General features: G+C 38.2%; 1 protein-coding gene across 1 annotated transcript in view; it reads left to right on the top strand.

Annotated features, from left to right (window-relative positions):
- The window catches only part of PLPPR5 (phospholipid phosphatase related 5), a 43,530-nt gene extending 23,755 nt beyond the window's left edge, over window positions 1–19,775 (top strand). The window contains exons 4-6 of the mRNA XM_058808696.1: window positions 8,345–8,521; window positions 9,998–10,117; window positions 18,554–19,775. Of these exons, the coding sequence (XP_058664679.1) occupies window positions 8,345–8,521; window positions 9,998–10,117; window positions 18,554–18,586 (330 nt within the window). The 3' untranslated portion in view covers window positions 18,587–19,775. The remainder of the gene's footprint in view (window positions 1–8,344; window positions 8,522–9,997; window positions 10,118–18,553) is intronic.
- The last annotated feature ends 2,307 nt before the right edge of the window (window positions 19,776–22,082 follow it).

Raw genomic sequence — 22,082 nt, forward strand, 5'->3', positions numbered from 1 at the left:
CAGAAGGGTGAGCTATGTGTATGTCTGATCTCTGCATGTTTCTCAATATCCCTGAGTCTCTTTTGGTACCATAATTGGTATTTATAGGTACCTCATGCAAAGTCAGTTTGGCTCTTATTATGCAGTGAAGTGGGCTACAAGACAATCCACCCTTTTTTCCCCTCTTTACTCTCTTGTACAGGCAGTGTTGAGGAGCACTGGGGTAAAACCTGATGTTGGCTGCCTGAATCAGAGCTATTGTATAGACTGGGGAGAGGAAGAGTCACTGTATAGTCTCACTCAAGTAACTCTGGCTTAGTTTGGAGTGCATATCATTCTAGTCTTAAGCAGGAGCAAGAACATCTTGTTCCTTTGCTGGGGATAAGTTCCCTCCAGCACATGCCTATGGGAGTGTCTTAGCTGACCTGTGCTGGTATCACAGCCCTCTGCAGCCCTTTGGATGAGCCCAGGACTGTCTTCACAGGGCCAGTGGGAAACTAGGCAGGTGTGTGGAGCTTTGTGGTCATTGCAGGAGTCAGCCCTTGTGTTCCCTCAGTATTTGAGCAGTGGCCTGCCCATGGGTGTGTGTGTGTGCATGTATACACATGTAGATATACCTGCGTGTGAGTGTGTATTGCTCTTGAGCACATACCATTTGAGCCAACTTTTAATTCCTGACTGATCTGGAAGCTGATCCTTGACAACATAGCAAAGATCTCAGTCTCAGTGTGTCAACTCAGTGCTTCTACACAGGGTTTTAGAACCAGCTGCTTAAAATCTGCAGCACTGATGGTAACATTCACCAGGTTCCTTGTGAGCAATGTGTTTAAGAGATGTTGATCATTAGTTAGCACAGGCAAGTGTTTGCAAATAAGACATGCACAATAACATTTTATTCTAACTTGAGGCAAGTGTAAGTGTTCTACTAGTAATGTCTTTATTTGGGGAGATATCTAAGGATGAAACACTCTAAATTTGATGCAAGCTATTTTAGAAAATACTCAGAATTTTTCATTGTAATTGCTCCTATATTTCTCATCCATCTGTAAAGTTGGATTTCTACTGTTACCAAGAGTCAGAGTAACTAGCAAACTAGCTATTCAGCTACAGCAAAGCAGAAAGTAAAATAGTATTATTACATTTTTAAAACAAAAAGCAGACATCAGTAAGGTTTAATACCTAATATAAGTGGCTTTTGACATGAGCAAGAGTACTTTATGCAGAGCTTGTCTGTGGTCAGTATACAGTTAGCAATATAAAAAATTAAAGCTGCTGAGATCCATTTCATTACTATTTGCTCTTTCAGTAACTATAGAAATGAATATATCCTGTGTCATTATTCTACTCCTGCATGGTGCTTGACACTGCTATCATTTAACTAAAGCACTATTAACTACTCTTAGGACTTCGTGTAGTAGCTCCTTGTTACAATATTGTCAGGTCATTTTTTTGTTTGTTTTTTTTTTTTTTTTCCCTTAAGTCTAATCATGACTGAAGCGAAAAATACTGTTTATTACATAACTCCAAAGGAAAAAAATTTCAATGTTCCAATATTTGGGGTCATGTCCTTACACTGCCATGATGTTTATCAGGATGGTTGGCCCTAAATAACAATTTTCTCATCACTGTTCACTGGAGTAGAAGATTTATAACAGTAGCCTAGTCTTTCTATGAGCCATGCCACAACAGTTATTGAGAGCATGGACATAAAGACCTCCATATATTACTCACTTTTTCATTAGCATATAATCTTTGGTACAATATGTGCTTTCTTTTTGGTTAACAGAAATTTTGGAGTGAGGGAGAGATTGTTATGGAATCGTCCCTGGTTATTTCAGCCAGCTGGGCATAAACAAAACCAGCCTAAAGGAAAAAAAAAACACCCAAGAGCTGGCCCAAGGGTCCTTGCTCTCCTAGATGGTGAAGTAAATGCTTTTAGACTTGTGTGATTTCACCATCAACCAATTTAGAAACGTGGTTTCTAAATGCTTTATCTAATAATTCCCCTATCTCGTTCCATTTAAGTGCAGCCACATCGTTATCACCTAGCATCTGTGCATATTGTCTTGTTAACAATAGCTTCTTTTTTCTAAGTTCTGAGTCTTCATTTCCCCCCTTTCCCCCCTTTTGAGAGTGGGTGGCTGCTATGGTAACTCAGAATTCCCTTGAAAGTACAGTCGTTTTCAAACAGTTGTTGTGCTAGTATTTAGAGCTTTGTAATGTTTGCCTCCATTACTTCCAGTGTCTATCAAGAGAGATTTAGCAATGGAAGTGTTGAATGGCAGTGCTGTGGTTAGGTGTTTTCTCTACCCTGCTCCAAACACAGATGCATTGCCTTTCTTCTTCAGACTTTCAGGTTTCTTCTTTCCAGTGTACCAGTGTTTTCAAAATGAACTACTGTAAATCTGTTCTGAAACTCTAATTAATCAGGCTGGTGCCTGTTTTTTTTTCCTTAGATGTCTACACCGATCTCATTGGAGATATTTTGTTTGTTTTTGGTTGAGTTGGGTTAATAAGTTGACTGTATCTACTTTCATTTCTTACCAGCCTTGCAATTCACCCTTTCTCAGATGAAACAATATTTGCTACATAGGCAAACACTGCAGCATTATTAAACAGTATATAATTGTACAAGACACATTCTAATATACATAAACTGACATAGCCTGGACAATTAGAGGTTTGAAGCTGTCAAGTATGCACATAGTTGGGGTGTTTTCTGCAGTTGAGACACAGGAAGTGGAAGTCATGAGTCTTTTTTTGTTAGGATTTCAAAGTGATATATGAAGATTTTGTCAGCCTAATCCCATAGATTTAAATTTAAGATTTGTGACTAACAGTTATCCTTTGGTACTGCAGACCTGGGGGATTGGTCATGGCTAGCTGTAGTTTAAGGGAAATTTTAATTCTATGAAGTTTTGCCCTTTTTGTGTTGTTCTTAATGCATTGCACAGAAGCAGCTGGGTAGGGTAGTGTTTGAACTTTGTGTTACTGCACTCATTTCAGGCTTGCTTTGGGTTTGTAATGATAGAGGAACAGGCTTCATGTCTTGAGAGTTGACACAGCCCCGAAGTCTGTAGGCAGCTTTTGTTGCTTTGTACTCTGACCCCTTGGCCTTAACTTTGACTTCAGACAGGACTAGCAGATTGTAAAGCCTACCAATAATTTTTTCTTCTTTGCAGAGCTTTTAGTTGGCCCATGATCATGTTTTCTGCAAGACTCTTGCTTCTGGCATTTTGCTGCATTGATTTTGCTGTTCAGTGTATTTATAAGTCACTGGGAAAAGACAACAAGACAGTCTGGGTAACAGTGCTGGCAGCATGGTGACATTCTCTTCAGTGTCACTCCTTGATCCAGTTGAAGGTGTAGTCTCACCTGTCCTCTGTCTTAAAGTGCCTGTTAGATTCCAGCTAAATGGGCAGCTGGTGAAGGCATGATAGACTTCTCAGCCTAAAGGGAGTGTTCAGGAGGAAGAGGACGAGCAGAGCCACCTCACTGAATTGACTTTGTTCTCCTTTTTTTGTTAGAAAATAAAGGATTCTTCTGGCTGCTGTTCAGGAACAGTGCTAGGAATGTGGAATTTCTTTTCAGTATCTGGTGCAGCAAGTATCCCTTAATACTGATAATAAAACATATGTCATGAGCTTCACAAATTGAGTGCATTGGTTTCTTTCAGACCAATAATAAAATAATGTTACTGTCTGATCCAGGAATTTGTCTAAAGACCTGTATAAATTTCATGTTAGTCAGCTCTTCATTACAATTCAGATCCTCAAGAAAACAGCCTTTGTAATAGATGTCTTATGGTCTTGGTACAGAGAAAGATGCCTCTTACCTGCTCCAGTTGTTTTACAGTTACAGCTGTGGGGAGCTTATAGTGGGAAAATTAATAGTAAGGTCCAGAATTCTGGAGCTTTCTTTGCCTTTTGCCAAGCCAGCCCCTGACTTTGAAAGCTAATTTTGGTCTAACATCATAAATAATTAGATCAAAACATATAGAGAAAGCTGGAGGAGGCTTCAGAAACACTACTAGAAAGCTTCAGTGGACAGTTGCAGAAGGACCCAGATGATTTGAGAATATGACTTTGGTTTGCTCTAGAAATAGTTTGACCCGCTAATTATTACCAAGGGAAGCTTAAAACACTTTTTTCAGATTTTCAAACTGAATTCTAACTAAACACTGAACCTGTTTATAGACTACAACAGCCTACTATTTCTTCAGCTTTTAGATGAGAGTGTCTCTTTTCTTGTAGGTCTGATGAACATTGAAAATTCCTTGGGTGGAATGTTTATAACATTACTTATATTACTTAAATAGTTCAAGAGAATTTCTTTAATTCTAGCCCATTGTAAAAGCAAACAAAAACATGAGATAATTTATGTTTGAAGTGCTGCCTGGGATGGATGCCTGTGCAATAGTTTCTTCCTCATTCTTCTCACTGCCTTTAGTCATTATTCACTGCCCACTGATGGACTGGTCTTTGTCAGTCTCCCAGGCCATCTAAATCAGGGAAAAACAAATAGCAGACACAGAAGGGATCTTCTTCCCTGCCTTCCCTGGCCCCAGGCTGATGAGATCAGCGAGGAAAATTATCTTCCCTCCCTAGCTACAGCCGATGTGTAGCTCCAATGTAACTAAAATGAGATTGTGAGACCTGTTGCACCTGTGTTTGTGTGCATAGGTGTTGGTGTGGGTGGGCCTAAAGATAGCTGAAAGATGCCTAGAAAGAGCTTGCAGCATAGCCCAGGAATCCACTTTGTCCTGCACTTTACATACAGCTCCTGTTCTTTTCTTAACATGTTTTGGAATTATTTTATTCATGCTAGATTTAGGATGAACTTCACATGAGACTTGCAGCGTGTCATTTTTGAAGTACTTTCCCAGTACAAGCTAAATGCCAAGACTGATTGTTCCTTACACTGTGGCCTGAGCCAGTCACATCAAAACTTCTCAGGTAGCTTGCTTTGTCTTTGGTGGTGATGGTGATAATTTCTTTCAAATTCATATTTTCACACCTGCTTCATTTAAAGGTTTTATTTCAATTCATGAGGTTCTCTTACAGCTTCACTTCCAATATCTTGAAGACTGAAGGTCAAATGTTTGTGTTTCTCTTAAAATATGGTAAATATTGTTATATTGTGCAATCAGGTAACAATCCACCTTACATGACTCTCTGCCTGTGTCTGCTTAGCGGTGACAGCTCTGTATCTTTTAATACTAAAATCTTATTTCAGGAAAAAGGAACAGCAGCAACACAAGTTCTTTGAGAGAAGATTCACTACAGTTCTGATGTTGCAGGAGAATGTGCAGCCCGCTTTATTAATTCTAACTTCTGATCAGTCCTTGACCTTACATACAAAATCTCTGCTGCTGGTCTTGCTGTTGACTAATGTCAAAGTTTTCTTTCATTAGAAAGTTCCTCCCCCAATTTTTGTTCTTAAAAGGAATGGAGATGAAGTTGTTCAGTAAACATTTTTATCCCTGTAAAAAGTTATACTGTCATTCCTTCCTACTAATGTTTTAAATCACTGCAATATTTTCCTTTGTTGATTCTGCATTTAATATTTATTAAAAGTGAGTGAAACATCCTGTCATCTTTTCAGGTTGTTTATTCTTTGTCAATTGCTGAGTGTGCTAGTTTATAGTTTTTCCACCAGAATCAAGAAGAAAACAGCTGCTTAATTGTACTTTATTCTTAGTGTAAATCAGGTAGTTGACTGTTAATATTTTACACTAGAGCTGCAAGGGGCTAAGTCTAAAAATGGGTATCTATGAATCCTGCCTTGAGGAGGCTGTATTTGCTATATAGAGTTTTGCAAATACAGACTTTTTGTCTCATTCTTTCAGGAAAGTTTGGCCTGCTTTTATTGATTCTCTTGTATTGTAATATAATGCTGTTCCTTACATTAGTACCTGTTCTTTAAAGAAAACATAGATTTGATACCTATGCTGGCAGAACCCTCAGGTTATTTTGAATAATGAGCTGGGCATGGGAAGCATGACTGCTCATAGGAGGAGGGGGCTTGGCGAATGGAGGTCTCTGTTTATGTGAGGCACAGCATGAATCTGTGGTTGTTTTTCCTCAGTGCTTTGAGTAGGGATTTGAGGGACATGCTTGGTTGTGAGAACATTCAGAGAATTTTATGCAGAACATTTTTTGGTTTCGGCTTTGTATTAAAATGTTGAAATTTGATTGAAGTAATGCAGAATCAATCAATGTTTTGTCTTATTAAAAATAGAGATAATCTTAATCTTCTTGGGCAATGACCAGTTGTTATAGATAACTGAAATATGTCACCGTGACCTACCTTAAGCAAGTTGTTCCTTCTCAGTAGTCATTTCAATTTATATAACACAATACAGAATTAAATGCAGGTGAGCTTCCTGCTAACTCCCCTGTGTAAACTTCACCCAAGCTGTATTTAAAACTTGATTTTCTTATTGTGTATTAAAAATAATCCAGTGTTTTTCCTAGCACCAGCTGTCCTGACATGTAGTGTGAATATGGATAATGGTGGCAGTATCCAGTAGAACAGTGAGACTCACTAAAATAGATGGTTGCTGAATTAGTTCAGTGTGCAGTACTCTGTCTATAGCTTGGAGAAAATCACTGAGGCTAAAAAGCTGAATATTAAAGTTGCAGCTCTATTATCACCTTCCTGCGTGGTAAGAGTAGCTCACTGAAGACAGCCTGCAAAAGTACAAGGAGCTAAGATAAAAGAAGAATCAGCAAATAAAAATATCAACTGTTTCTGAAATGGTCTAGGAAAAAGAGAGGAGAATATGGCTTGAAGATAAACTCCAAAACTCTTTTTTCCAAACCTTTGCTTTGTCTGAATTAGTGGAAATCTTTCTACTAGTTTCCTGTTGATCATATAAAGTACACTGAAGGTTTGTGTGTTGCACTTCTCTGATGTTATTTTAAGATCAAGCTTTGTTTCATCCTCTAAGCCATGGATCTTTTTCTAGTGTTTTGAACAAAGTTACTGTTAGATGTTACTTGTTTTAGACAAGCAGTGACCACTACCTCTTCACTTAATTTATTGTGAGTATAACCCCACTTTCTAAACTGCTTCTTGGTTGGATTATTGCAGCACTTTGTAAACTGATTCCCTGGTAAATTCCACCAAAGTTTCAGACAGTACAAAAAATCTCCAAACAAACCCAAAGGACTGCCCATTTGATGGCCAGAGAAGTGGTATTGGTTCTTCAGTGCAGACTCATGTGTTTTCCTTTGCAGTCCAAAGTGATGGCATTACAAATTTGGAATTTCCAGTGAAACCCCATAGGAAATATTGGCATTCTTCTGTTCAAAAACTTAAATCCTGTTTAAAATTTGAAGATTTAGGGTTTCAGTGGTTTGATTACAGAAACATTTTCAGCAGAGTAGAAATTTTTTGGTCAAAAATCCTATTAGCTGAAGTATATTTTTTTTTTTTGAGGATGGGGAGGAGGGGTGTTGCAAGTGGTCTCAATGCTGAGATAAGAGAATGGAAAGTCAAATATTGGTATTGATTTCTTCTATTGGTTCATCAGAGCTTGGGAAGTGCTGGGTGGGTTAAACCTGATAGTCAGTAATGCACTCTTAGGGCAGAAGAGCTGCTCTGTTATCAGGCACTGCTTTTAATTCAGTAGTATTACACAGGGAGAATTAGACTGCAGCAGGACAAATGGATTTCTCAGTCTGATGCGTAAGACCCGCAGCATTTAGATTGGTTTGTGTGAAGCACGGGGTTGTATTAGTTCAGCACTGGTTGAAACTATTATTATAGTCACTGGTTGAAACTATATTTATGAAAGTAGATGCTGGCATTTAGTTCAATTTTCACTGCTCTTTAACACTTTTTTATCTTTTCACTGCTTTTTGACAAATCATTAATTAGTCATGTAAAGAAGTGGTATATAAGGAAGAAAGGCTTCTGCTAACAAAAATAAGGTCTGTATGTATTCCCTTTCTTACTCTGCCTGGCAGCTTGTAATAATACTAGTAGTACTTCAGGGTAAATATTTTTTCTGTTACTGTCAACACTGCTCAGTGAAAAATCAGTCTGTTTACTTCTATGCATTAATAAATAAATACATAGACTGAGAGTAATCGGATAGGTTTGTCCAATTTGTCTGACTTTCTGTAGGCATTTCAGGTTCATATAAAATGCAGTTTTGCTGTATGGTCTGATTCTTTTTCTATATCCCTAGGAAAGGGTTGTGATGACTTTATCTACTACTCTACCTCCTAGTTTCTTTACACCCTCCCCCACTTCAGAAAAAAAGTACCAAATACACATAATATAATATAAAGCTTTTATTCACCAATTAGTGGGAGACATCCATCAGTCTTACACTTTCTTCCTTTCTAATTTTCAGATGTATATCACCAACACAGTGAAAGCCAGAGGAACAAGGCTTGCAAAACCTGTTTTGTGTTTGGGTTTAATGTGCTTGGCCTTCCTTACTGGAATCAACAGAGTAGCAGAGTATCGAAATCACTGGTCAGATGTAATAGCAGGATTTGTAATTGGAATATCTATAGCAGTATTTTTGGTAAGTGTGTGTCTATGTCACTTCTGTTTGAAAAAAAATCAATGTATAAGTTTGTATCTCTAAAAAAGCCTTCAGATAACTAAATAACAAAAGACATGTTCCTCAGTTTTTTAATTAGTCGTCAGTTTCCTTAGTAGTATTTACATACACTCAGAAATGTGAAGTCAAAAAAGGATTGATTCAGTTATCTGTTTTGACTTCCATATAAACCAGATTGTAGTATTTCAAACAGTAATTTATGCAGCAAGGCCCACATGCAGGAAGCATATATTCCTCAGAATAACACATAGTTATGATTTCATGGATAAAGTATTAAATTCAATATAGTGGTACCGACACTGATCAGACAATAGGTAGCATTTGTTTTTCTGGCTTTACAATAACTCTAATGAATTTATTTCATAGTGTTAGTGTTTCATAGATTCAGGTTTATGTTGAAATTTCATTTTATTCTGTATCAGAAAATCTTTGTTCAGCCTTTTCCTTTTCTGGAGCTGTGTTCCAAAACCAGATAGTTTTAATTGCAGTTGCCAATGACTACTGTCTGTGTCAGAAAACTATTTCTAATCTATTAATCACCTTCACTCATATCTGCAGTGCAAGACTATAGAATAGAACAGTCACTGCTGTTAAATGCCTGTAGGTTTGTCTGCCTGGCAGCTTGTAATAGTACTAAATACACCTTTGATGTTTTTCCCCATGAAAACTCTTTTGAGCATGACCCTTGGATCACAGGGTCTTGGTCTCAAGGTCTTGGATCTGAAAGCATGGCTTGGCTGAGGACCCTCCCAGGGATGGCAGGGGTGGGTGTTTTCACTCCTCTAGACATGCAAGGGTAGCTGCAGGTCTCCTTTAAAATATATCTGCTTGCATTTCCAAATGTTCCCTTCCACACAAGGTGTCCAGTAGCATGAAATCAAATTTAGTTGTGTTTTGAAGATAATGCAGTTGGCAAACATTACTGCTCAGCAGAGTGTTGTAATTAGTAGAAGCACAAACCGTTACCCATCACATTACAAAGTCCCTGTGAAGTTACATTCAGATTGGGCATGGTCCTTGCCTTCTTATTCCCTTTCTTACTCTTCATTGGAGAAAGTCTTTGCTGATCAAAACTGAAATGGCACTGGCCTTCCCAGGAGTTAAAGGTTAATGCCACGTGATGCTGCAAGACATCTCTTCATGAAGTTGATAATACTTGGGGCTCTATTGTGCAGCTTCAGTAATGGATTTTCTTTTAGATAGGAGGTTTCTTTGGTTCTCAAATGATGCATGTACCAATAAATCACTTGAAAGTCGTTTGTCTTGAAATATTAATTAAGGATTTTCTGTAAAACATGAACTTCACATTTCAGTGTTTCTACTGTAACGTTGTGACTAAAGCTGGTGTCATTTCTGCCTAATGATAATTGTCAGGATCAAAGCTTGAAAATATGAGTTGTTCCTTAGGTATTCTGTTTATCTTCAAATCCCTTCTAGGTTGTTTGTGTGGTAAATAACTTCAGAGGACGTCAGCCAGACCATGAACATTCTCATCTGGATAATCTGACCCAGATGCCCATGATCAGCATACCCAGAGTAGAAAGCCCTTTAGAAAAGGTAATGTCTGACTTTTTAAAAATCAATTAAATAAAACATAGCTTTCCTGAAAGGATGATCATAAATTATCCTGACAAGAGTGCCAAGGTAATCAGATTTAAAATGATGTCAGTGTTTCTTAACAGTGAAAGAGAAAGAAGGAAAGACTTAAATTCAGTGACACCCCTTGGGAGACTCTTCATGTTGTCATTTCAGGGCCATAGCTGCTGCTAAGCCCATGGAGTCAGGCTGAGTAGATCTGAGACCCTCTCCCCTTGTGTTCCTCAAGTGAATGTGATTAATACTCTGCTTGATATTCCACAGAACATAGAAAGTTCTTAGAATGCTTAGAAAGAACGATTAACCCCTGGCCCAAGGGGCTTTGCAATTCAGGTACAAGTGGCATTTATCCCATTTGTGTGTGGCATGTCCTGAGCCTGGTGTAGAGCATGGGATGCAGTCCCTTCTGGGTCACCTGTGGGGCTTCTGTCATCAGACATGTGCTAGCCCCAGGACAGGGCACCCTCTTGGCAGTGAAAGGAGCGGTGGGCCATACAATAACTACACAACCCCATGATCTCTTGTCAGAGCACATGGGATTTTAGACTAAAACATGCTAGTGAGAGTCTCCTGGGTATGCCAAGACTTTTTGCTTGAGTATCACGATAAAATTTATTTTGGTTTACTGGGATAACCATTTATATTTTTTGAAGATGATGTTGAACTATATGCTAGGTAAGATTGTCTGACTAATTTTATGAACAAAAAGCTACTGAAATAGATAGCATAATAAAATACACAAAATATTTTAGACATTTTTACCAAGGGAAAACTTTGAACTAGTAATGCAAAGTTTAAAGAAAGGTTTACTTTTTCTAATGACTGTATCCGTCATAATTAATTAAAATCTATTGGGTTATGCCCATATTTGAAAATAGAAAACAATTTTACACTGGGTAGGGCACCAAAAGTATTTTTCTGTGGTATTATTTTAATTCCAGATTAATTATGATAATTTTTTTTCATGTTCAATATAATAAAGGTTTCCCAATCTGTCTTACTCACTTGAATGTGGTGGAAGTTGTTCTTTAGTAAGAATTTCTACTAGTCCTGGGTTTTTTTTTCCTTTCCTTGAAGGGAAAGAAGATTTCTTTTCAGAATGGTCTAACATGCCTTTTTTGAACCAAATATGTCTAAGCTACTTCTGCTGATGTCTTGTCATATGGAGGTCAGGGTCTCATTTGCTTGAACAAGCATTTAGATGATGAATGTGTATCTTCAAAATAATCCATTCAGTAAACTTTCTGTAAAATGTCAAAACAAAACAAGCTGTCAGCTGGTCTGGAACACACCACATTAATAAGGACATGTTTTATTTACATGCTGGGCTCTCATGCAATAAAAGTCATTTCTGTGACTCAAAAGCCATCATAGGTAATACATACACATTCTCTGGATATTGACATTTTAATTTTTTTTCCTGGGGACAAAGACTTCATGTTAATTTCATGTTTCTACCTGGTTTGAGAACCTCTCACTCATGATCAACAATGTTCTTTTCCTGAGACTTGGCCTAGTTTGAGATGCTGTGGGGAAAGCAATGGGAGAGTGTGGGAGGATGGTGGCAATAGTAGTGTTTGCTGTGCTAGAGGATAACCACTGCCATTTGTGAGCTGCCTAGGACTCTGTTACATGAATGAGCTTCTTTCCTTCTGAACCCATATTCTTATGGCAGTAGCTGTTTGCTGTCATGCAGCTTCTCTCTAGAGATAAATTTTAATTAAACTGGGGACTGACCACAAAGTGATACCACTTGCTGAGGTCCCATCTTTGTCTGTGTTGCAAAGCCTTACTCCTTTTCAGACAGAAAGGATGGGATGCAAGGACAATAAGGTGAAGACTTTGCTAATTGCTTGGAAATGCTTTCTTCAGTTTCCGCTTCCAGAAAGTTTAAAATTGAATTAGCAAATAATTGATGAAGAAGTTACTTACATATGAGTGCTTTAGATTTTGAGTTTCTATGGATATTTTTACCTTTTTTTAAATGTAGTTTTGTTTTGTTTATTCTAGAGTTTTAGATAGAAGACAGACCCTGTTAAATAAAAGGAATTAAGAACAGTAGTTCAGGGAACTAAGGTCTAAATAAAGTTAGGTATTCTCAATTTACTACCATTGCTACAAGAATTCTTGAATTAGTCTTTGCTTTTTAGCTCCCTTCTTATTTTACGTCATTTGTTCTCCTCAGGAGAGAAAGTGATGCTAAATAATTTGTGTGCTAGTTGCCTCTTCCTCCTTTAGACACATGTGTTACTTTTCACTACATTTCAGTGAGCACTATTCCAGTTCAATATTCTGAATGCTCATCGACTTGCATTTTTCTTATTTTAAAACTTTTTTTCCTTATTTTCAGTTCTACCAGTTTCTGTACCAATATTAAAGACAGGATACTGTCAGAAATTAACTGCAGGGAGTAGCAAAAATCCCAACTGTCTGAAGTTATCAAAGGCTAAGGCAGTGCAAGCTGGAAGCAATGCAGCTATGTGACTGGTACTAAAAATCAGTAACTATATAGGTATCTGGGATCAAGCAAGTAAAAACTCCTGCCTTGAAGAGTGACTTCATTAGAAATGCCTGCCAGACAGGACCCCACTCATTGCTATTTTGTAATAAATTCACCTGTGAGTAAGCACATGATGCATCATACAGCCCTGGAAGCACATTACTTTGCTGTTTCCAGGTCTGCTACTTGCTATTCCAGTGCTTTCTCCTTGGAGAGCAAATGCTCCTGGCATGCTCACCGTGCTGCTATTGTCTGAGTTCTGTTGGAGGTCTAGCTGCATTTGAAGTGCACTTAAATAGGCATAAGTTCTTGTGATACTCTGAATTGAGCTGCTGCTGCTTGGTGACAAGGTTAGATCACTGTTTGCATGGCACTTCTGTTGCATTGTGGTGCATGCAGATGATTTAGCTGTTCTGCACAGGTGCCCATGCAGTCAAATAAGCTGTAGTTACAGTGTCTCCTTGAGTGATCCTTGCCAGAGCCTGCTCAGCAGTGCAGACAGGGCTTTTACCTTAACTATAATCATCCTCAGAATTAATGAAAAGAATGAAAGCCAAGAAACCTCACCACTCACCCATCTGCTTCATTTTCTCTTCTGTCTCTGACCTTCTTCTCTCTTACAAGACAGTTGGGTTTCAGTTAGCTGGCAGTCTCCTACAGAGAAGAAGCTCTCATCCTACCACAGTCAAGACTGGAGAGTTCTGTTCTTTTTCAGGAATTACTGAGAAATGGGGATATTCTGGGTAGTACCTGGAAGAGTTTGGAGTTTCATCTTTATCCAAGTGCAGTCACAAATTATGTTTCCCGTTTCAGGAGAGACTGACGTTTTTTTCATGCAAAAGTCGCCTGAAATTGGCCAGGGCTTACAGAGATCTCCTACCCATGTAGTAGCTTATGACTCTGCTAGTCTTATTTATTTTTTATAAGTATTCTAGCTTTGAAAAAATCAAATACAAATACAGCATGGAGCATTTCAGGACTAATGGAGGCGGTAGATATGATACTGAGATAGAAGGTTTCAGAAGGAAGTGTTGGGTTAGGAGATGCACCATGGTTCATCTCTTGTGAGATGAGATAATTACTGTGTGTGATTATCAGTGCTTTCTGTAGCTATTCAGTACTACTTATTTGCACAGTCGGTTCTTGGCAATGCTGTGTTTGACAGCTAAACTGCATTTATTCCCCAAGGTTCTGCTTGGCATTCCTTCATACTGCTACTTCTGTCAGCAGTGCCCAAACCTTCCCAACACATTGAACATTGTTCTTTGTTCAATGAAGTTTCTTATACTGCCCTGTAGGACTGACTATCCAGCATGACTGAACTCAAAAGAGAGAGATTACATGCTCTCTCCTTCTGCCATTTCCAGCTTTTAGTGGTCATAAGGATTTGGAGTTCCTCTTGCAATATGTGACATTCTTGTTGCCCATCAGTTTTTAGTGACTGTCAGGGTTAACTGTCTGAGAAATCTTCTTGAGTTTGACACAGTAATTATTGTTCTGTCGTGTATGTGCCGAAGATTATGATGGTGATAAAGCATTCTAGCAATAGTAAGTGTAGATGTTGCAATGAATTCTGCTAGTATTTTTAAGACTGGGAAAGATTTCCTCTTCAGAATTTAAGGAGTATTTTTTTTGATTACTCTTGATTACTCATGAGACACAAAACAGCTTCTTCCCAACATCAGAAAATTTTAGTTCTCAATGTTACTGCTTTTTTCTTGGTCTTAAGCATGTTGGTACCAAGTCTTCAAATGTTATGTGCCCTGGTGTGCACACAGCACCATGGCTTAGGGAGCCCGGCCTGCTCCCTACAGCTCTCCAGGGAGATCACCTCTCACTGAGTTCACAGCTAAAAGCAAAATACAAAGATGCTTTCGCTCACCATACTGTGGGCAGATGTGGGAGAGGGTTGTGTCCATTTCTGCTGCTTCAAAATATTTTAATTGAGAGGTCTCCAAATACTGTTGTACTTGATGTCCAAAAACATTCATAGGTGTCCATACTTTTTTCTCCAGGATGGTTTGATGAGAGCCCATGTGTTTACATCAGCTTATAGGCAGTTGTTGGCATAATTGTTCTCTCTTGATAATACAGTCTATTAAAGGAGATACAATGCAACATTGCTTCACACACATATCACAGACACATACCCAGGACAGTCAGCTCATAAAAAATCATAAGCAGTTTTGTTTCAATGTCAAAAGATTTGAATTTGTATTCATGTCCTACTCTTCTGCTGAAATCTGCTTCTGGGGGATTATACAAAAATTGTTTCTGATTAAATGCAAACGGTGGTCACTACATCTAATGCTCAGATAAACTAATACTTAAACATGGGAAGTGGAACAATATCTTCAGTGTGACCTCCTCCAACGTGCATGTTGTAGGTGTTACAGGATCGAGGCGTTAGTCGCAGCCAAGAAGATGCTTTGCGAGGAGCCTCCCTCAAAGCGCGCATCCTTAGGCTGTTCTCGTGGCTGTGGGGGCCGGAGTGCGGCGAGCCCCTTGCTCTAAGGCAATAAGGCAATAACACCCCTTGCTCTAAGGCAATAACACCCCTTGCTCTAAGGCAATAAGGCAATAACACCCCTTGCTCTAAGGCAATAAAGCAATAATAACGTATGTGCACGGCAGCGCAGCGCCACAGGGCACGGCACTGCCCTGCCCTGCCTGCCCGCCTTCTGTGCAGGGTGCGGGACACTAACTCCTGCTCCAAAACTCACTGCTCCAGTAAAAGCAGATAATACACTCTGCTGACTCAGAGAGCTGCATGAGAACGTTATTACTATTATTGCTTGATCAATTATCATTTGCCTAAGGTACTACAGTAGTATTTTCTATTTTAACAAACTCTACCGTGGGAAAAATTACAAACAATTTTACAAAGAGAAGACTCTTCTTTTTAGGATGATGACTATTTTTGAATGTTTCTAACTGTATTGATAAGAACAAAGTAAAAAAAAAAAAAGAACTAAAAATATTTAATATATATAATGAAAACTGCAAATCACAAAAAGTTTAATGTATTTTTTCAACGCTTTGACATTATAGCATTGCTTATCAACAGAAATTAATTAAAACTTAACAGAAGCTATGCAGTGGATCGTTTTCCCCAGAAACCTGCACTCAAGGCTTAGCCCTTGGATTTACCTTTTTTGTTAGTGTTGTGAGAGTGCAGTTATGATGCATGCTTTGCTCATCAGCCTGGTACTGTCCTCTTAGAATGGATGGTACAAATGCTGGTCTGCCTGCCTGTGATACTGCTGCCATTGAGCAGACCCTCAGCATTTCTGATTCTTTTGGGAACTTGAGGGGAAAAAATTCCCATGGAATTGGAGAAGCTGAGGTCTTATGCATGGTTTTTTGCTTGTCTTCTTGCATCTGTGTGAATCTGTTTGCTGACAGTACTTAGTATCTCCCTTGTCGCAGCAAATCTAAGCAGAATTAAGAGTTGAAATGTAGTTATTTCAGAGGAATGCTGTTTGTTTTTTTTCTGCAGAGTGTCAGCAAGGCTTATTTGTAGTTTTGCCTGAGAGGGTAGCATGAAAAAGCACGAGTAACCAGACAGCTGCATGAATCTGTATCAGTGATTCTTGCCATCAGCAAGTGATTTGTTTTGACCTAGTTATGCATCACCCTGCTGAGTCCATTGGAAATGAATTGACAGGCCTTCAGTAGGGTCCAAATCAATAGGTCTTTGATCAGCAGCTTAGCAGTTCTCTTTGAGGGCTTATTGAGGAAGGAAGATTTTCTTCTGTGTTATTATATCCCATGCTCTGCGTGTCTTCCCAGGATGGTGACCTGCTCATTTTGGAAGTATAGCTGGCAGGAGTGTGAACCACATTTTCCTTTCTCTAAATAATCATTATCCACTCTTGCATTAATGCCACATGAAAGAGCATTTGGTTCTCTGCATCACAGACAAATGTGTGTCACTTAGAGACAGGGATGGCACATAGCAGGACTTGAAAGAATTGATTGAAATAAAGGGAAATTATTTTTTTTCCCTCAAATTCTTCATTTTTAAACCATCTTACGAAAAAAGTGAATAATTTTAGACTGAGAATAGTTTAAGTTGAGAGGATGACTTCTGAGGTCTAAATAAAGGAAATAAATACTGTGAAGAAAATGTCATCGTAGCCTCACAGCAACTTCAGAGTCATTGAGTTTGACCACTGTATTGCATACTTAAAACAGAATTTGGCCAGCCAAATAAAATTGAGTTGATTTTTTTTTCTAATTTAGGAAGTCTAATTTTGCAATTTTTCTGCAGAATAAAAATCTGCAACCAATAACATTTATTACTATTTTTTACTGAAAATGTTTTCATAGGAAGTTGTACTTTTTTTTTCCTAATGCTTTTTTAAAAAATCTGGCCATGCTTTAATAATTGTTGTTTATTTAAAATACATGAATTCTGGTTTTGGGAAGAATATACATAAGATGCTTGCTGTTAAATGTTAAGTAGTATTCTTTTGTGAAAGCTGTCATGAAATACAGCAAGAGCATTGCTAGAGCTAAAATACATTTTGTAGGGGAGGTGGAAGAGAGCTTCTCCCCCTGGACTCAGTACAGTTATGGCACAGTGAGAGAGGGAGCAAAGCTGCCAGCCTGGCTGGGAAATGGGGGTATAAGGGGCAGCTCTCCAGTTAAAGCATTTCTAATTTCCTCTCTTTAATATGAAAAAGCAAAGATACCTGCCTATCTCCCCCTGCTCAGACTGATAGACAAATATTCAGGCAGTTTAAAGAAGAACTTAGAAACTTGCATGGTGGACTTTGTTTCTCTCCAGCATTTTTTATGCTGTGTGATAAGAGATTTTCTGAAAGACTTCCCTTAAGCAAAAAATGGGAGGTCCCACTCTCCCCAGGTTATCCACATTCCCCTCTTCTTCAGCTCACATCTCCTCTCTTCAGAGTTTAATCTGCCCCAGGAGGCAAAGTGATGAAAAAAAATTCGCAGTGCTTTGCTTGGTGTTTTACCCTCTGTGCACTTTTGTGCTTGGGAACAAACACATGGCTTAACATCAAGGTTCCCTTTACTAATTTCACCATTTGATGTTTTGTGAAAAATGGTGGCAGTCAAGGGTGCAGTGTGCCCAAAGGGAAACACACTTCCTCTGGATCCTGCACTTCACTCCGGGGTTGCTTTCCCCTTCAGGTGTTTGCAGAGTCACTTGCTTAGGTTTGAGTATGAAAAAGTAGCCAAGCTCTTTGGGATGCTGCAGGGTTCTAGAGCTGCACATAGAATGTTTGTGTTCTAATACACGTCTCAGTGCTTCTAAGAATTGTCCCACTGAAGGAAAGAGGAGAATGTTCTTAGGTTGCAACTGGACGCTGGTGATTCTGAAAAAAAAAATTGAATATGAGTTCTTAACTGCCAAATGCCACTTGATTTCAAGCATTTTGTGACTTGATTCAGTGCCATTGAGCTCATGAGGAGAATATAATCTTTACAATTTTAATGTTAATTTTTTATTTACACTGAAATAGAGTATTATAATCTGTCAGAAACTGTCATTTTCATTTCTAGGAATTTTGTTTTCAATTATGAATAACATAGCAATAGAAGTACAGCTAATTCAATTATTCACATGTAATTTAAAATTAAACTTAATTAAAACAAACAAAAGCCATCTGAAATTAAAATATAATGGAATCATCACATATAATTAATTTGTTCAGCATACTTCCCTATCCAGTCTTTCAGCAGTTAAGAATTGCTATGGGAGTGAGAGCACTGCAGTGAAAGTCAGTTTTATTTACATCATCCTGCAATAGTCTCCAAGTACAAGGCTGCCCTTCAAACACAGGAGGCAAAAGTTTTCACAATGGTGACTGCTGTCTGTCTGTGTGATTTTGTGGTTTTTATCTGTTTGTTTTTCCTTTAACTTGTAGAACCACATCACGGCCTTTGCAGAAGTCACATGATGTTGACGCTGATGTATATTCACTCCACTGGACTTCATCTCTTTTCACAACCCACACATGATATTTGCAGTGTATCAAAAAATAAGAAATTTTTAGAAGTCCTATTTCTGACTTGATTTTTACATCACTAAAATGATAAACATTTTGAAGAATTCTTAAATATTAGAACGTCACTTTACTTTCTAGCGAAAATATTAACTGTTTACTTTTATGACGGAATGGGACAAACTGAGCACTAATTATCTGACATTACCCTCTATTTTGGCTTCTCATTGTTTTCAATGGTTTATGTACCTATTCCAACAGTACTTTGTATTTTGATTTAACTTTGATTTTTATAATCTACATTTTTAATTCAGCATGAACTTGTTTCCATTTGAGGCAATTTCAGTGTATAAAAACTAGACAAATATTATGTTCTGTATGAAAATGCTGTTTGCACATTGTATTACGCTGTATTCCATGTAAGATATCATTCAAAACAGTATGTTATATGTAAGACTGGTGCTTCTGCTTTTGAAGAGAAAAAAATGCCAATTTTTACTGTAATAAGTATTGTATCATAATTAAAAGTTTATTTATTTGGATATTTTCCTGACATAATTGTAGTTGAATTGTTGTTTTGTAGTTCTTGAATGTCTTGGATGACATATATGTATCTAGGTTAAAAGAAGTGAGAATAATTTAGAGAGTTTGATCTTTGATATATTCTTTACTACTAATGATATCCCATGAGAGGTTAAGGGCTCTGTTCTTAGCTTAGCATATCTGATGGGAAGCCGTGCTATTCATAAATCATTTAAACAAATTACTCAAGGCAGCCTGCATCTTCTCGTGATTGTTGTACTCCGTGATACTATGCTGGGAGAATGAGTGCTAAGATAAGAAGACGGTCACCAGCTTAGTGAGGAAAGTTCAATTGAGTTTCTACTCTCCATTTTCATGGAAGACTCATGGAAAAACCAAAATGGCTCACTAAATTTTTTTCAGCCTAAGTGACCAGGACAGGCAGACTTTCTTTCTACAAAGCTTTTTATCTTTGTGTTTGAGGCTCATATTCTTTAAAAAAAAGGAAAAAAAAATCCTCTGCCAGCCAGCATGGTGTTGACAAATTGATTTTTCTTCAACATCAGACAATGTTACCATATCTCTGTTATTGCTGTGAATATTCAGATTAAGCCCCCCCCCCCCCCCCCCCCTTTGGAAGAGTCTTGCTGACTATTCATAGTGAAGTTGTCCTATAAAAATTGAGCACCAAATGGATCTGAATATTGTGAATACTGAAGACATTCTTAACATGTGCCAGACAGTGTCCCTGTGGCAAGAGCTGATAAAATGCTATCACTATGGAAATACTGAGAATACAATTGGTCATTGCAGGCTGTTGAGCATTTTAGGCCTTAAATTTTCCAGAGTTCAGTGTATTTCCTGTACATTAATCATTGTTAGAGTATGTTTGAAACACAAGGATGTAGAATCAGGTCTGTTTTTTCTATGATGAATTTTAATGCATTCTCACATAGTCATCAGGTACTGCCTGCTTTTACTTTATGTTTTACCTCTCCTTTCACTAAAATATAACTACATAAAGAGTGCTTGGCAAACAGGGCAAGGCCAAGTTGTCTCTGAGTGCAATAGAGCATATGCCACGAAGTCATTGTGCTAAGCTGAGAATTAAGAGATTGAAGAAATATATATGTGGGGAGAAAAGACCTAGAATAGAGTCCTTAGCTACAGCTAGGTTATTTAGGTGATTGCAAATCCACCTTTATTAGACTATCAACTGTGTTTACAAAATTGTAGTAGATCCAAAGTTTGTATCACCGTGTTAAACTCACCCTGCTCTTAGTCTAGCTAGTTAGGTTCCAAGGTACTAATGATTTCTCTGTGTGCAGATTTAAATGAAATGTTCACTCATTTTTGCATGGTAGCAAATCTGCATTTTTTTATATCTGATTTATAAGATTACCAAGAGATTCTTTTATGTTAAAAGAGATGACTCTTTTTCAGTGTACTGTATATCATCAGCTTGTAACTGGTCTTTCTCAGGATCTTTCCCAGTCAAATATTTGGGTTAAAATTATCATACTATCTCTGTGAACCAGCAGTGAGAAAACAAAAAGAGAGACACTCTGCTGTATAATGTATTTTTAAATAAAATAATTTTTCATTCATATGTAGTGTATTTTTTAGGTGTCTGCTTTATATATGTTTTGGTTGATGATGTGCATGTAATGAAATTGTGATTTTATGTGAATTGCATTTGGTGACATATTCTCACAATTAACCAAGAATCCCCACAGTTAAGGGTTTACCCTTAGAAGTAGTTCTGGTGAACTTGAAAATCATGAGAGGAAGAGCTGTGTTGCAGTCTGCAGCCTGTTGGGAAAGGACTTTCCCCAGAATGTGGATCAGCCAAGCTCCAGACACTGCTTTGACTGATTTTCAGAAGTAGCCCTCCCACATCTGTAGCTCTCCACTGCCCTGAAGTTTGGGCGTTAGCTCTTCCATTCTGAACTCAAAAAAGCTTTGAGTAGGAAGAGTTTGCCAAAACAAAAGTAAGTTGGCACTTTTGTACTAAAATGGCTTTTTGGTGATTGCTTTTAAAAAAATCCCAGTGATGAGCAAGCATCATTCCTCATTCAGGGAATATTCTGGTACAGAGTGGTTCCTACTGGAAACTGTGTGGTTGAACCATTTCAGTGGTTTTGAATGCAACTGATTTTATTATTCTTGTGGACCTTTTCTGTGTGTACTTCAGTGAAACAGCTCTGCTCCATTTATAAATGAGATGTTTGAGAAGCATCCCTAATGTTATGTGCTGCTGTGTTCCTAAAAATGGAATTTCTAAGGCATATAGGGACACCAGCTGGGCTCCTATCCATACCATTTTAGATTCTCTTATATGGATTCTGCTGTTGGTATAATCAGGGACTGCGTAAGACATACGGTGATGGCACCCAGGCTCACATTTCTTCAGCTTTAAAAAACTTTCATTTTAAGAATATGTATTAAAAAAGGATAATGTTGGTATTTTTTAGCTGCAATTTTCTTTGATGTTTGCTGTGGCCTTCTGATTTTGTTGCTGCCCAAGATCACAGTAAGTGCAACAGTCCATTTTGCACATTATGTTAGCAGGGAGCTTTTTATGTTTTTCTGAAGTCTAATTTTGGTATTTCTGAGGCTTGCCATCAGAAAGGAGAGTGCATTACATTTTAGGAGCAGATAAAGTGATTTTGTTTTGATCAAACACATCCCTGTCCATCTGCATAGCCCTGCCTTGGGGACACTCAGGAACATTTGCAGGCGGAAGGGCGAGCACACCTCCAGACCTCTGAGCCCTGCAGCACCTCCCTCCAGGCACATCAGGAGCATTTTTACCCAGCTCTGCCTCTGACAGCTGCCTCAACCCCAGCATACTGGATTTCCCTGCTGTACACCAGCATGAACAGTTTTTTTCTCCCCTCAAGCACCTCTGAGAGACTGGACAGATCAT

The sequence above is a fragment of the Ammospiza caudacuta genome, chromosome 7 (assembly GCF_027887145.1).
Source record: "Ammospiza caudacuta isolate bAmmCau1 chromosome 7, bAmmCau1.pri, whole genome shotgun sequence".
In the NCBI taxonomy this organism is placed as follows: Eukaryota; Metazoa; Chordata; class Aves; order Passeriformes; family Passerellidae; genus Ammospiza; species Ammospiza caudacuta.